This window comes from Mus caroli, chromosome 11 (genome assembly GCF_900094665.2).
Source record: "Mus caroli chromosome 11, CAROLI_EIJ_v1.1, whole genome shotgun sequence".
NCBI lineage: Eukaryota > Metazoa > Chordata > Mammalia > Rodentia > Muridae > Mus > Mus caroli.
The window spans coordinates 45802178-45817632 of record NC_034580.1 but is presented as its reverse complement, the minus strand read 5'-3'; the positions used below and the strand labels follow the sequence as shown (position 1 = coordinate 45817632).

The following is a 15455-nucleotide window of genomic DNA, read 5'->3' as shown; positions in this document are numbered from 1 at the left end:
TCAGATAAGGGGCAACCATTGAGCTCACCAGCTCAGCTGCCACCCAGGCCCAGATCCAGGGCTCTGGTTGTCCCTCCCTAAAAATCTGTATCATGTGTGAATTGTTGGGGCACATGAAAGGGCCAGTCCTGCCGATCCAAAGCTGTTACAGGATCTTTAACACATAGGATGACAACAGGATAATTGGGAGGAGTCTCAGTGAGGGTCCAACATTGATGGTGTCATAGAAGCCAGAGATCTTGAACCAGACCAATGACTCATTGCAATAAATATTTGCAAATGAAGATATGTGGATATAGGGATGTACTGTATTGTGTGTCACACTGCCATACTATGGCTTCCACAATCATATTTTCTATGCTTTCGAGTGTGTGTGTGTGTATGTGTGTGTGTTGTACATTGTACTCAGACCAGAGGTCGATATCAGGTGTCTTCATCTACCATTCTCCATTCATTCATTCATTCATTCATTCATTCATGTATTCGTTTGTTCGTTCATTCATTCATTCATTCATTCATTTTTATTTTAAATCCCAGAGCGCCAGGTTTCAGCTAGCCTTTCTTTCGCATTTTCCTGTAACACCCTCTGAGTCTAAATCAATATATAATTATTTCCACAGCTCACTGTCTACTCTTTATCCTACTAAAAACCACTGCTTACCAAGTGATGTCCCTTTTGTTCTTTGATTTATTTCAAAAGGCTTACAACATGATGTTAGTATGTAACTGCCAGTCTGTTTCTGGCCGCTGGCCGCTGGCCGCTGGCATTACCCCATCCACACAAATGGAATTAAAATGCATACCACATCTAAGACTTCACAGAGCCTTTTGGGAGTTTGGGGAGGGGGGCTCTCTACTGCAGCTGCGCACCAAAGCGGTCAACTTTATATCCCAGAATCCTTGAGTCCCGAGGTAAACTACATTTCCCAGAGGCCTCTGCATCAGCCATCCTCATTACTCCCCCCTCCAGCCCCGCCCCCTGTGAGCTCCATCAGGCCGCCGGGTGTCTGTGGCTCGATTCGCTGCTCTGATCTAGCTCCCCAGTCTGAGTATCCAAGCTTGGCAGCTGCGAGCCTTCATGAGGCGTGGCGGGAGCTGGGGGGAGGTGAGCGGCCAGGCTGGAGGACACGGAGGCCTGTGGCGACTTCAGCGTGGGCCGCCATGAGTCACTCTGGTCCCCTTTCTGGAGTTTTCTCTGGGGATGTGGAAATTGATCCCTTGACAGCAGCAGAGCAGTTGGGTGGGCTGCACATGGAGTGGGCCCGTGGACAGATTTGAACGGGTGGAAAACGTTTGTGTTCCCACTGTGGCTGCACTCTGGCCTCAGTGCACTCTGATCTGAAGGGGGCTGGCACTGCCAACTGAGCTGTGGTGAACAGCATAGGGTGATGCCTGACTCGCGGAGGCATAGTGAGTCTCCTCGGTGACATGCAATCCAGTGTCGCCTGAGTCTTGTTTCTGGAAATCTAGAGACCAGAAGAGTGGTGACTTGTCAATTCTCTGCCGCCCGCCCCCAGCTCCCGCTTTCCGTTCTGGAAGCAGAAGCGCCAGGCTCAGCTGGTGGGACGCATTCAGAGATGCGGCTTCTGAGGGGTGCGAAGCAATCTTTCTTTCTTCTTCCCTCAGATCACATTTTTGGATACTGTACCCATCTTTGAGAAAAGCCCAGAAAGAGAGCATGGCTCCAGAGCAAAGGGAAGGGAAGTCTCAGGTGAGCGCATTGCCGTCTCAGTTCATGGCAGAAGGAGTATTTTATATGGTTTTGGTTTTCCTTCCAGAGTGAGGCTCTCCAACCAGTACAGCCTTCACCAGGACTTGGTGCCCATGGAGGAGCTGGTTGTCTAGGAAGCACACTGCACAGCTCGCTCACAGTATTTGAGTTGCTGTTGGCTGATCCCGGTTTGTTGCGCTTACTACATTGACAGCGACATGCAGATGTCCGTTATCACTAGGGACACAGCTGGCAGAAGTCCTTTCTGGTCTGCTTCCCTCATGTTTATTTTTCTCAGCCCTCACCTGGATTGCCCATCTATTTCTTTTTGCCCTTAAGATTGTTTGCGGCGCTCCTCCATCCCGTGGTTCCCCTACTATACTCTATGGATCCTAGGTTTGGATTGTACCATTCTTGTGAAAACTACTCTTGACCTGTCATTTGGAGGTGCGGGAATATAGAGCTGCCCCCATCGAGGTGAGCTGCTGCGTGGACAGGGGAAAGCCACACTGCAGGGAACACAGTGTCAGGAGCCTCACTCTGAGAGCAAGGAGACAACTTATCAAGAAGCCATAAAGAGGGTTTCGTGGGATATTTGGCAGAAAATTAGTAAGCACAGTGTGAGGCTCAAGACAGTTGATTTTTACCCTACCCCCTCTGTTACCATCTATGGGCCTTGAATCAGTAAGTCTAACTTCTGTGTCTCAGTTTCCTTACCGATAAAATAAAAATAACAGCATCCCCTTGTAGGATCGGTCAGGTTATCTTTGGACCCATAAGAGGCTGAGATTTGGGCAACTCCATTGTCTTAAGCCTTTACATTCCATCCAGGAGAGTCAAGTTGTGTTCATGCCCTGAACCTCCATCCCTGTGTGTGTGAGCCTTCTCCATCTCCTTCACTGAGACTATCCCCCACCCCCACCCCCACCCCCGTGGTATCTGCTCTAAGGTGGAAATCTTCAGTTGCAGTGCTGACCTCACATTCTTGTCTCTGGAGTGAGGACCGAAGCAGGAGATGGTGTGTGGGCCTTACCAGACCAGCTACACAGCTTTTTTTTTTTTTTTACATTGTTGAAATGATTTCTACACATGCCTGTGTACTGATTAGATCGGAAAGTCTTTTTTTTTTTTTTTTTTTTTTTGGTTTTTCGAGACAGGGTTTCTCTTTATAGCTCTGGCTGTCCTGGAGCTCNGAGACAGGGTTTCTCTTTATAGCTCTGGCTGTCCTGGAGCTCACTTTGTAGACCAGGCTGGCCTCGAACTCAGAAATCCGCCTGCCTCTGCCTCCCTAGTGCTGGGATTAAAGGCGTGCGCCACCACGCCCGGCTCGGAAAGTCTTTAAAGCAAAGATTATCGTTTATATTCTCTTCATAGAAAGTTATTTTTCCTACAGGCATTGCATGCATATGAAAAAGCAGAGTAAAAAATCTTGCTGGACATGGTGGTGCAGGGTTTTAATCCCAGTACCAGGGAGGCAGAGGCAGGTAGATCTCTGCGAGGTTGGGGCTAGTCTGGTCCACCATACCAAGTTCCAGTCCACTCAGAGCTTCATAGATTGTCTCAAAAACCAAGAACCCAAGAGACCTTTTGCCAGAAGAACTTCTAATTACCATGATGTCCTTGCGCTTATTGGCCACAATCCCTGTACAGAAAGCCAGGATCTGACTCACTGCTGTTGTTTGTGTGTCTGTCACCGGTTGAATTGATGACTAAATGGTAGATGACCTAGCCTCTTCAGAACCCTCAGTGACATCATTTCATGATCGCCTGTCCACCTTCCACACTGTCACCTCCCTCGTGCTGTATGAGGCTGCTGAGTTGGAACGGCTTTTCCTCACAGGTGTCGGTGACATTTGAAGACGTGGCCGTGCTCTTTACCCGGGATGAGTGGAAGAAGCTGGTCCCCTCTCAGAGAAGCCTGTACCGTGAGGTGATGCTGGAGAACTACAGCAACCTGGCCTCGCTGGGTAAGAGAGTGCCCTGTGGGCAGAGACTCACAAGCGAGACCTCGGTGCCTTCTTCCCCGAATGAAGACTATGGTCATTAAAACACTCTAGCTGAGGTTTGCTGTAGGGCTGTACAAACCAGATCTCTATTAAATATTGAAACTTTTTTTTCCATTTCCAGGTGTCTAAATGCCCCAAATAGGAGAACATAGGGGGTTGATACTCATACTGTTCCCTGCTGTCTGCAACTTGACAGTAGAAATTCCTCCAGTGTTGATGCAGCAGTTTTCATGTTATATTTATTCTGTGTTGCCTGTAAACAAAGTCTTCCCTCAGCCCCCCTCTCCTGTTTCCTGCCTTTCCCACTTCTTTTTCCAGTCAAATGCTGTGCACACTATTCTTGAAAAGAAATCAAATGGTTTCTCGCTTTAAACAGTCCTCTTCACAGATACCTGTCTGTATTTATTCTATCTGCACACCCAACAGCCCTTTTCGAGAATGCTAAAGCTGCCCGTTTATAGAATTTCCATAATGTGCAATTAGTTCTCCCATTTCTCTCCTGTGAACCACTTGGCCTCTGCCTGACATATCCTGTCACATGACAAGGAAAAGCTTAAGTACCCAGTAGAGGTGTAGCTGGGTTCCCCACGCATCTAATGCTTGTCCACGTTAAAACAAGACCAAATATTTTTAGTGTTATTGCTACTTTTGTTTGCGATTAGGATTCCCATTTACCAAACCAAAGATGATCTCCGTGTTGCAACAAGGAGAAGAACCCTGGAAATCAGAGAAAGAAAGTCATGGATGCTCCCCTCTTGGTAAGTGGGTGGGCCTGAAATACCCCAGAATCTCTGCAAAATAAGAACAGAGGGTAGGGGGCTGGTGAGATGGCTCAGTGGATAAGAGCACCCGACTGCTCTTCCGAAGGTCCAGAGTTCAAATCCCAGCAACCACATGGTGGCTCACAACCATCCGTAACAATATCTGGCGCCCTTTTCTGGAGTGTCTGAAGATAGCTACAGTGTACTTACATATAATAAATAAATACATCTTTTAAAAAAAAAAAAAAAGAAAGAACAGAGGGTAGCCTCAGTGCCTGGAGACTGAGCTGTACCAGCAAGTTGCTTTTCAGTGACAGGAATCCTAGGGGGAAGGACCAAGGGATGAGAAGATAAAGGAGATAGGAAGGCTGGGGTCAGGAATGTCTTATTCCAAGCAAGTTTATTAGGAAATACTGCATCTAATGTATACCGTCTGTGGGGGAAATTGGACAGAGTGAGCAGACAGCTATGACACAATGAGATGGAGTCAGTGGGAAGCTAATTGAGCAATTTGCACAAGGGGAATGCAGGGTATCTTAAGAATGTCACAGATTGAGTGCACAGTGACCTTGGGGCTGAGAACCACAGCCCCTTGGCGTCAGAAGAACTGGCTTCTCCATATCTGAAGCTGACGTTCTGCCAAAGCCCGGACCCCAGGCCGTTACCGGCTCTGCCAAGCACTTCCGATAAGGGACTATGTTCCTTTTCCATTCATCAGGCTCTCCAGAAAGCCTTAGACTGGCCTGTCCCTCAACAAGAGACCTCTTCAGGTACCTGATCCTCATGGAATGATGGGAAAGGAAAATCCCAGGCTCCCAGCCCCTAGCTTCCCCTCCTGTCTATGGTCCCTTTTGTTTCTGAGGAGAGCTGCCTTTCATGTACAAGAAGTCAGCATATTTAAGGGTATATTGGAAGTAATTTTTTTCTAGCTGCACAGAATATATATATATATATATATATATATATATATATATATATATGAAATCGAGACAAAGGAAATGAGCTTGGGTGGCCTCACTAGATTTTGGTACTGTGCTAAGAGCTTTGGCCTGTGGATAACAGGGATAGCTAAGAAGTTTAAGGAGAATTTTATGATCCCGGATATTTTAGTGGGGACAACAAGGGAAGCCATTGAGAGGGAGACGGGGGGGGGGGGGAAGGAGCTTGAGTAGGAAGAGAGAAAATGCAGAGGTGGGGGAGGAGAGCCAAACATCTGAATTCTATAGGGAAGAGCTCCTGGGAGAGAAGTTAGAAAGTTCAGGTAAGCCAGCCTTGCCTGGAACAGGTGGGACTGAGGGATGCTGGGAGAACCTGGATATGCAAGCTAAGCACCTCAGCTGCCTGTCCTGGGTCTGAATCCCAACCCTGAGGAGACATAAACACCCAGAGATGGGCCCAGCACTGTCTCCCTGCCCTTAACAGGAAGAGTTGAGGGCTTAGAGCCTGGAGTGGGGGAACTGGGAGACAGGGCTGAGGTTGGGTCAGGTCAGACACTGAGGATTAAGGAAGAGCTGGAAGGTTGACTATTGTTCTTATAGACCCTGTTCTGATAGACCCTGAATACGAGAGCCCTTCTTTTTCAGTCTAAAGTGACAGTTTCTGATATAGAGACCACGGCTGTCTATCTTTGAAACCTTTGTTTGGAGAAATACAGAAATTCTGTGGAAACTACCAAGGCAACTGTTTTGTAGTGCTGGAGAGCCAGGCCTTGCACTTGCTAGGCAGGTGCTCTACCAGTGAGTTACACTTCCAGCCATATCCCTTCCTCTGAAGGGACCTATTTTCCTGTTTGTCTTCTACCTTGTGATATTAAAAATCAAACAAACAAACAAACAAAAAACTGTTTTCATTTTTATGTGTTTGGATGTTCTGCCTGCAAAAATGTCTGCGCACCACATGGGTGCAGGGCTCACAAAAGCCACAACGGAGTGCTAGCTCCCCAGGGACTGGAGGTTTAGACAGTTGTGAGTTGCCAGGTGAGGTGCTAGGTATTGAATCCAGAACTTCTGAAAGAGCATCCAGCGCTCATAACCACTGAGCCCCCTCTCCAGTCCCCTGCCTTGTCATTTTTTATTAAAATGTAAGCATCCGAATCTTCCACTTCCCAGGGCCTGCTGGGGTGATGGGTGATTTTTCTCTTTAGTTATGATAAGCGACAAATGTGTCTGGTTTTAAAAATCAGGGGAGGGGCAAGCAAAGGGGGAAGGACACTGCCCCCCTAATTGTCGGGTGGAGATAAAAGTGGAGCCCCGCCCCACCCTGCTTTGTAGCTGGTCCTTCTTGCCTCTTGGTTGTACGGCTGTTGTAGGGATGCTAGCAGCTTGCTCCTTGGAGCTGGCTGCTGAAAGGTGGGTAGCTGCTGCTGCATGAAATGCACTTCAGTTTCCCGCTCAAGCCTTCCTGTTGATGCTGCACAGGCTCCGGGGTTTTGAAATCTAATGGACAGATTTTACAGATACACTTGCCATCCAGGGAGGGAAATAGAATCATGGTACTTCACACCATGAGAGATGTCATATTGTCTGACGTTCACTTTTTCTCTTCTACACTTGTTTTATAGTCTGGGCATTCTCTGCCTTCACATGATGCTGAGATTGAGGTCTTGCATGAAGTGAAGACTATATAGTTTAAAGCTGTTGGCTGGAGTAGTCTCTTAGCTAAGTTCTAACTTAGCCTGCCTTCCTGGCCTGCATCCCCGCCATGTGGCTAGCTCTTTACCTCCTGCCCCACTTTAGTCTTCCTTCTGCTTTCTCCCTGCAGGTCTCAATTTTCCTGACTCTGCTTGCATCCCTCCAGTGTCCCCACCTGCCTGGAAGTTCTGCCTCCTTACATGTTGTCCCAGCCATTGGCTGTCAGCTCTTTATTATAACCAATCAGCAGTAAGACAGCATCTGGTCCATCTCTTTGGTTGCCTTAGGCATTGCGGGCTATCTGACCATCTTCTTTTGGGCAGGTGGGATGGGCAAGCATTTACAAATAGAAAACCTAGAGATAGGAAATGACAACACTCAAATACTGCCAGGACATAGCTCTCTGCCAGTATATAGTAACAATCAAAAATGCAGAGACACACCTTATTACAGTGTGAGGAAAGGTCACCCCAACATAGTCCCAAAGACAGAGAATTATCTGGCCCTGGATGTCATCTGCTACTGAGAAATTCTGAGCTATATCCTGACTTTTGTGGCATTTTCAGAACACGGGGTTGTAACATCCAAGAGTAGCATTTTCATTCAAGATGCCTATAAAAATTCACTCATATAGTTTTTCAAATTTCCTGTATTCCTCTTATTCTTTATAACAATACTCTTGTGTGCCAATTCTATATATGCTTCTTCATGAAATCAGTTTTAAGAGATGTGATATCATCAGCAAATACAGGCAGTCTTTCAACTTCTCTAATTTAATTGTCCAACTGCAATAATTAATAGTTCCTTACAGCTGGATAGTAGGGAAATGGATATATTGGCTTCATTCTTGATTGCAGTGAAATATACTTAATGTCTCTTCATTAACAAAATGATTGGCTTTAGGACTAAAATGTTTGAATTTTATCATGCTGTTGAGGTATTCCTCAAGTCCTGTTTATCTTTATTATCTGTGTGACACAGAGTCTCATTGACTGCTTCTTTAAATACGTATAATGTACTTGTGCACTGTACAATAATATTCTAGCAAATGATGAGCTGCATATACAATGGTGTGCCATGAGAGTATAACACGGATAGCCAGGTTAAGAGCACTTGTGTCCTGGACACTCACAACACCATGTGATTCACAATTGTCCATAACTCTAGTTCCAGAGACTCTGATGTTCTCTTTTGACCTCTGCAGGCGATTAGTATGCATTTCTGTACATACAGATGCACATACAAGAAGACATACAGAAAGTAAAACACATAAATCTAACTTTAGAAACATAAAGCAACACAATGCAAGCTAGTTAAAGTGGCCACGTGCTCCTTTAATCCCAGTGCTCACGAGACAGAAGCATGTAGATCGCTGTGAGCCCTGTTCTCCACACTGAATAAATAAAACTTAACAGAATGTACCATCTATGTGTTTGCAGCAATGCTGATGTAAAAAAAAAATCCTGGGTTGCTAGAAGTATAAAAGTATAGTATTAGAATTATTACAGTACATAATATTTGATAATAGCAGTGACTTTAGTCACTGTGCTTTGGGTTTGTATTTTAATGTTGTGTATTAAAGTCTGCTTGTCCTCATGGGAAGAAAGCTTAAGGAGGCACTGTGATGCGGGGCAGCAGCTGCATACCTCTTTTGTCTGCCGTATCCTTTGATTGCATCAAGACACAAAGTCTGTCACATGCACTGTCTACACCATCTAGATTTGTGTCACATATCCTCTGGGAGGCTTACATGAGAATGACCCGCCACATTTCCCAGAGCACATCCCTGTCATTAAGTGACATATTGCTGCATCTTGTAATAAGTGCTAGAATAAGAGGAGGGCTGTGGATTGTTAGACTCAGTCAGGAAAAGATGCAACAGAGGAGTTACCTGCACTGCATTGGAAGGCTGGTAAGGACTCTAACATGTAGAAAAGAGAGGTTAATACATCCAAAATGAAAAAAGAATGGCAGAAGCACCATAATTCATGAGTTCCATACCAGGCTACACTTCCCAGTCTGTGCCTCTCTAACCCTCTCCTGGTTACTCTAGCTCTCACCTCCTTAAGTGAGCTTGTTTATCCTTTTGTTCACTCCAATTGATTGGCACTCATCCAGTATCTTATAAAGTGTTTATTTTCCATTTCTTCTTTCTTGCTAATATCTATAGGCATGTAGTATTTAATTAGGTAACATTAACATTCTTCCTATAAATTTAATCTGAGCTAACCACAGCTATCACTGTAATTTTGGTTTTTCTTCCAGGATGTCATAGCAGTCTTCAAACCACAAAATCAACTCAAACTAAAGAGTCATTGTTTCAGGAATTAAAGAGAAAACAACTCAACAGGGATGAGGCCTGGGACTTCACCTCAGGAAAATCCGGCAGACCTGACAACAGTTTTAGGACACAGGATACAAATGAAAGCTTAGAAATAATTTCAATCACCCATACAAAAATTCTTACTATAGATAAAAGCCATAAGAATTTTGAATTTGGTCCAAGCGTTGGCCTGAAGTCAATTGGTAAGCAAAAGATTGCAAGAGAAAAAACACAAAGAAATAGCCTCAAGGAAAATTCAACTTTACTTAGTCAACCAAAACTCAAGACAGTAGAGAAACGCTATAAATGTAGTACTTGCGAAAAAGCCTTCATTCACAACTCATCCCTTCACAAACATCTGAAAAACCATACTGGAGAGAGACTATTTCAGTGTAAAGACTGTTTGAAAGCTTTCAGCCAAAGTTCTGCCCTTATTCAACATCAAAGAACTCACACTGGAGAGAAGCCCTATATATGTAAAGAGTGTGGAAAGGCCTTCAGCCATAGTGCATCCCTCTGCAAGCACCTAAGAACTCATACTTTGGAAAAATCCTATACATGCAAAGAATGTGGAAAATCTTTTAGCAGAAGGTCTGGCCTTTTTTTGCACCAAAAAATCCATGCCCGAGAAAATCCTCATAAATATAACCCAGGAAGGAAGGCATCCACTTCCCTTTCAGGATGCCAGAGAATTCATTCCAGAAAGAAGACCTACTTGTGCAACGAATGTGGCAACACCTTTAAGTCTAGCTCATCCCTTCGTTATCATCAGAGGATCCACACCGGAGAGAAACCTTTCAAGTGCAGTGAGTGTGGTAGGGCCTTCAGTCAGAGTGCATCGCTTATTCAGCATGAAAGAATCCACACTGGAGAAAAGCCCTACAGATGCAATGAGTGTGGGAAAGGCTTCACTTCTATCTCAAGACTCAATAGACACCGAATAATTCATACGGGAGAGAAATTGTATAATTGCAATGAGTGTGGCAAAGGCTTAAGTTCCCATTCAACTCTTATTATTCATGAAAGAATTCACACTGGAGAGAAACCATGTAAATGTAAAGTTTGTGGGAAAGCCTTCCGACAAAGTTCAGCTCTGATCCAACATCAGAGAATGCACACTGGAGAAAGACCCTATAAATGTAATGAGTGCGGCAAGACCTTCAGGTGTAACTCATCCCTAAGCAACCATCAGCGGATCCACACCGGAGAGAAACCGTACCGATGTCAGGAATGCGGGATGTCATTTGGTCAAAGTGCAGCTCTTATTCAACACCGAAGGATTCACACAGGAGAGAAACCCTTTAAATGTAACATGTGCGGGAAGAGTTTTAGGCAGAGCTCCTCACTTATTGCCCATCAGAGGATTCACACAGGAGAGAAACCCTATGAGTGTAGTGCTTGTGGCAAGCTCTTCAGCCAGAGATCCTCCCTAACCAATCACTATAAAATTCATATCGAAGAGGACACCTTGAACACAGATTTGCATGAGTAAACAATTAACCAAAGTTCCTCAGAGAATATATTCTTCATATTGACAATAACTATAGTGACTATGAGGAAACTTATTAATTTAGTCCTATGGGATATTGAGAATACAAGAATAAGACTGTGGTCATATAATAATTAACAGAGAAAATTTCATACCTGCCAGTCACTTTTTAAGACCAGACACTTAACTGTAGCAGACATTGACAATGGCCATTTATAAGGTAACAGAAACACCTTTTTATCTCATCCACATAATATAAAATATGCAATATAGAAACACTAGAAAAATCTGAGTTCAAGAGTGTTGATTTGTCATTAGAAAAAGGAATACCAGCTATTAGCATACTTACTACATGTAATATTTTAATAGTAAATACTTAAAATATATGCATTTTTAAATCAATGGGCAGAATTAAAGAAAGGAAAACAAAACAAAAAAACTACCTCGTACTGTCTTTTCCTAAGCTACTGTCAAACTGCATGGTTTTTATTAAAGAGAAAGAAAGAGAACTGTCTTTAATTTTGTTCTTCTAATTTCCTAACTTCCCACATTTAATACACATATTCTAATTTTGGGCTGTGAATTATTCTCCTTCATTGAGTTGAAACATTAACTATGAAGCCATGTCCTGAGTAGTTACCCTTGGCCAATCTAAACTTATTTCATCCATGCACCATCAGAATTGGAACACATATTGGATGCAATGATGCATGCCTATAACTTAACATTTAGGAGGCCAGGAAGACAACTGCATAGATGACATCTAGGTATTTAACACATATAAATAATAGTAATAGTATTTAACAAGTGTTAAATACTTGTCTTAGTTACCCTGGAGCAAGCAGACTAGCTACAGTTGTCAAGATGAATTGAGAGAGAACAATTAGGCAAGACACCCAACCTCAACCGCCCCCTACACTCACACCATACAGATGAACCCCCAAACCTGCACACCACACACAGACATACATAGGACAAAATTCCTGGCCTCCTAAATGTTAGGTTATAGGTATGCATTGTGCATCCAGCACGTGTCCCAATTCTGATGGTGCATGGATGAAATAAGTCTAGATTGGCCAACCTGTATAATGTGTGCGTTTGTGTGTTAGTCAGGTTTCTTCTTAGTTTTATGTATATGAGTGTTTTGCCAGCATGTAGATGTAACTTGTGTTCTCAGTGTCTGAGGAGGTCAGAAGAGGACATCTGATATCCTAGTTATGGTTGTGAGCTGCCACACGGGTTCTGGAAACCAAATCCAGGTCCTCTGCATGAGCGGCCAGAGCTCTTAACTGCTGAGCCATTTCTCCAGCCCCAGAAAATTTTATCATCCACATCTGTACAATAGACAGAACGGTAACAACATCTGGACAGGAAGGAGAAGGCAAAGTTAAGAGACTGCCAAAGCTCACAACTGTCTGTAAATCAGTCCTAGGGCATCTGAATTCCTTTCATGGCTTCTGCAGGCATCAGGCATGCATGAGGGAGACATACATACATTTAAGCAAAACACTTATATGCATAAAATAAAAGTAAAGAGTACTGCCAGAAAAAAAAAAAAAGCCCAGAGGAAGTGTGGATCCAGCATCTGTAGGAAGAATGGGAGAGAGCCTTCCTCGTGTGGAGGGATCCTGCTAAAGAGAATTGGTACTTGAAGTGAAAGCTGAGTTAGACCATCAGAGATCTTGAGCAGCACCTGTAGTCTAGGCTATAAGAAGTTAGACATGAAGATCATGAAGATAGAATGACTGATTTGAAAAGGTGACTTAACCCCCAGCTTGAGAAACTGTCTCTTACACACAGGGAGAAGTTTGGGGGTCTGAGAAAAAAATATTCTTAGTGAGCAATGGAAAGCCTAGGTCTGCTCTTAGAGCCAGACAATTGGCCAGATAGTTTGCTACAAATGGTAAAAGTATTACTCAGCCTAACATGTTTTTCAAAATCAAGTTGTAGTCAGCCATTCAAAGCCTTAAGATATAACTTAATAGGTCTGTCTTTCTCAGGTTATAAAGTTATTTCATTACTATCATGTCCCATAAAAATGTAAAGACCTTTCTCATTTTGAAATATAAGTTTCCATGAAAGTCCTGAATAAGAGTTAAGAGAAATGTTTATTTCTAGCCTCTGTACTGTTCTAAGTTACAAAGCCTTTGACCTTTTTAGTACCAGAGCTTGGCCAATTAATAGCCTACTTTTTGAGGGTTTTTTGGTTTGGTTTGGTTTTTGTTCTCTTTTCCTCCCTCCCTCCCATCCTGTCAGGACTTCACTGTTCAGCCCATTTCCAATGCATGATCTTCCTGTATCTGCCGCTTGATTGCTGGGGCCACAGGCAAGGGCTGTTACACTGAACTCTGGCTGTGGGGTTCTTAAGAGTGTGCTCCTGCTCAGAAATTTAAACGTCTATCATATGCATTTTTATTTAGAAACAACATGGTTAGGATGAGAAGAAAAAAAAAACTACAAAGAAATAGTTTCCCTGTTCTGTTAGTAACAATGTTATTATATTGTTGGATAAAATATTGTTGGATATAATGGGGGAGAGCTGATCTGGCTGTGATCTAACAGCATCAAAACAAGCCAAATTAAAAAAAAAGATTCATAGTTTTTTATAAAATATTACTAAAATAGTTGTTAAGAAAAAACATTCATAAGGACCAGGAAAATAATAATGGAGGTGGTGGGCGATCTATGGCAGACAGGACAAGTATGTTTCAAGTTAGTGGCAGAGATGCTAATTCCCAGGATCGAACTACTTGGAAGTGTTATGGGTGGGGCTTAGGTCATTTGGGATGTGCCCTTGAACTGCCTTGTGGGACCTCGCCATTTCTCCTTCTGCCTCCTGGAGAAATGTAACTGAACAAAGAGGGTGTGGTCTAATAGTAATACACTGGGTGTGGAGCCATAGCAAGATCTGTTTTCTCGGGCTCTTCTCTGCGACCCCAGGACTTAAGAGAAAATGATCTTCCTTTTCTCTGGGTATGATGGGATCAATTCTTGCAGGAGAATCTCATGCTATGCTCAGAGTAGAGAGCAAGGTGAGCTTTCTGCTTCTGTCTTCTCAGATGTCGAGGTACTATATTGTGCAGAGTATGTGTAGCATATCTTTGACTGTACTATTAACTATTAAGGTCACACATGTTCTACTAGGTCAGCAGTCTTTTCTTTACTGTAGTTCTCTTTCCATTTCAATTACTCCTCTAAATAGTCTCTTCATCTTAGAAACAACAAACTCTCTAGTCTTTAAAAAAGGTATCTATCATACTTATATCATCAAAGAATATAATCTATAGACCAATTCTGTTAAATGTGTGGCTAATTTCAAACCAATATAAAATCATATCTAGAAACTATTTTTCTCAGATTTTGGAGAACTATTTATAGATATCTATCAAACTTGTTAATTTTGTTTTTCAAAGATTCCTCACTGGTAGTGTTGTTTTTGGTCAGCCTTTCTATCAGTTACTGAGACGATAGGCCAAAAATAACCGTGGTGGGACTGAGCTAGAATTGCATGCAGGCCTGTGATTTCAGCATTCAGGAGTCTCTGAACTTGTATCAGTCCTTCTGCCTCTGCCTCCCCAGTGCTGGGATTGCAGATGCTGGTCAGTAAGCCCAACTAAGAAACACATTCTCACCTGTAATTGCTTTTTACTGGGTTACTGTGATATTTTGTATAAATTGTCAATTCTTTAAAAAAAAAAAAGTCCGTGTGTGGGTGTGTGCACATGAGTGCAGGTATCCATGGAGGCCAGAGATTGGATTGGATGCCCTAGATATGGAATTACAGCTGATTAGAGCTGCCTGGAGTACGTGTTAAGAACAGAACTTGAGACCTCTACATGAACAGTCATCATTCTTAACTTCTTAATCTCTCAAGCCCTCAATTGTGACATTTTTCATTTTCCCATATTTTTAGATAGTCCAGACAACTATGAAAAAAAGCCAGACACTACCAGTAAAGAGCAATAAATTTTTATTCAGTATGTTGGCAATAGGGGTAGCCACTTGCATTAAACAAGAGCTCATCTCTGAATTTAAAGAAAAAAAAAGCCAGCTGGAGACTTAAAGCCAACAAGGAGAGGGCATAGTGGACACCAAAGAGGAGCTACCTGCTAAAGACATGTCTGTAGTCCCAGAGCTGTGCACCACAAAAGCAGTCAAAATGGCAGCAGGCCTCTTCTCACAACCCCTACCATGTGAGGTGTCCAAAATGGAGGCTCCTGTTAAAATGATGGTACCATGATATCTCCGCAGCTTGCTGCCATCATGGGAGGTATTCACAGTGGTGCACGCCTTTCCTGCCTCAGCAGCCTCAGCAGGAGCTGGCCCTCAAGAACTGTTCAACATGGCTACACCTTTCCTACCTCTGCCTACTGCCTTCATGAAGAGCTGTCCACGGTGGCAACACCTTCTTTCCTGCCTCAGCCCACAGCCTTGGTCAAACACCACTGCAGATGTCCATAATGCCAGCACCTCCTCTCCAACCCACAGAGACGGTGCCTCAGTCAAAGCCACCAGCGGCTGGGAAAGACATCTAA

At 43.5% G+C, this 15455-nt stretch overlaps 1 protein-coding gene across 1 annotated transcript; it reads left to right on the top strand.

Moving 5' to 3' along the window:
• The first annotated feature begins 974 nt into the window (after positions 1-974).
• LOC115029026 (zinc finger protein 354B) lies at positions 975-11429 on the top strand. Its single transcript, XM_021177504.2, has 5 exons — positions 975-1105; positions 1627-1711; positions 3552-3678; positions 4380-4475; positions 9374-11429. The coding sequence occupies exons 2-5, from the start codon at positions 1679-1681 to the stop codon at positions 10921-10923; spliced, it is 1806 nt and encodes a 601-aa protein (XP_021033163.1). The 5' UTR covers positions 975-1105; positions 1627-1678; the 3' UTR covers positions 10924-11429.
• The last annotated feature ends 4026 nt before the right edge of the window (positions 11430-15455 follow it).

Coding starts and splice junctions, on each gene's coding strand:
- LOC115029026 (XM_021177504.2), top strand. CDS start 1,679: ATGGCTCCAGAGCAAAGGGAAGGGAAGTCTCAG. Junction 1,712..3,551: donor AAAGGGAAGGGAAGTCTCAG/GTGAGCGCATTG, acceptor TTTTCCTCACAG/GTGTCGGTGACATTTGAAGA. Junction 3,679..4,379: donor CAGCAACCTGGCCTCGCTGG/GTAAGAGAGTGC, acceptor GTTTGCGATTAG/GATTCCCATTTACCAAACCA.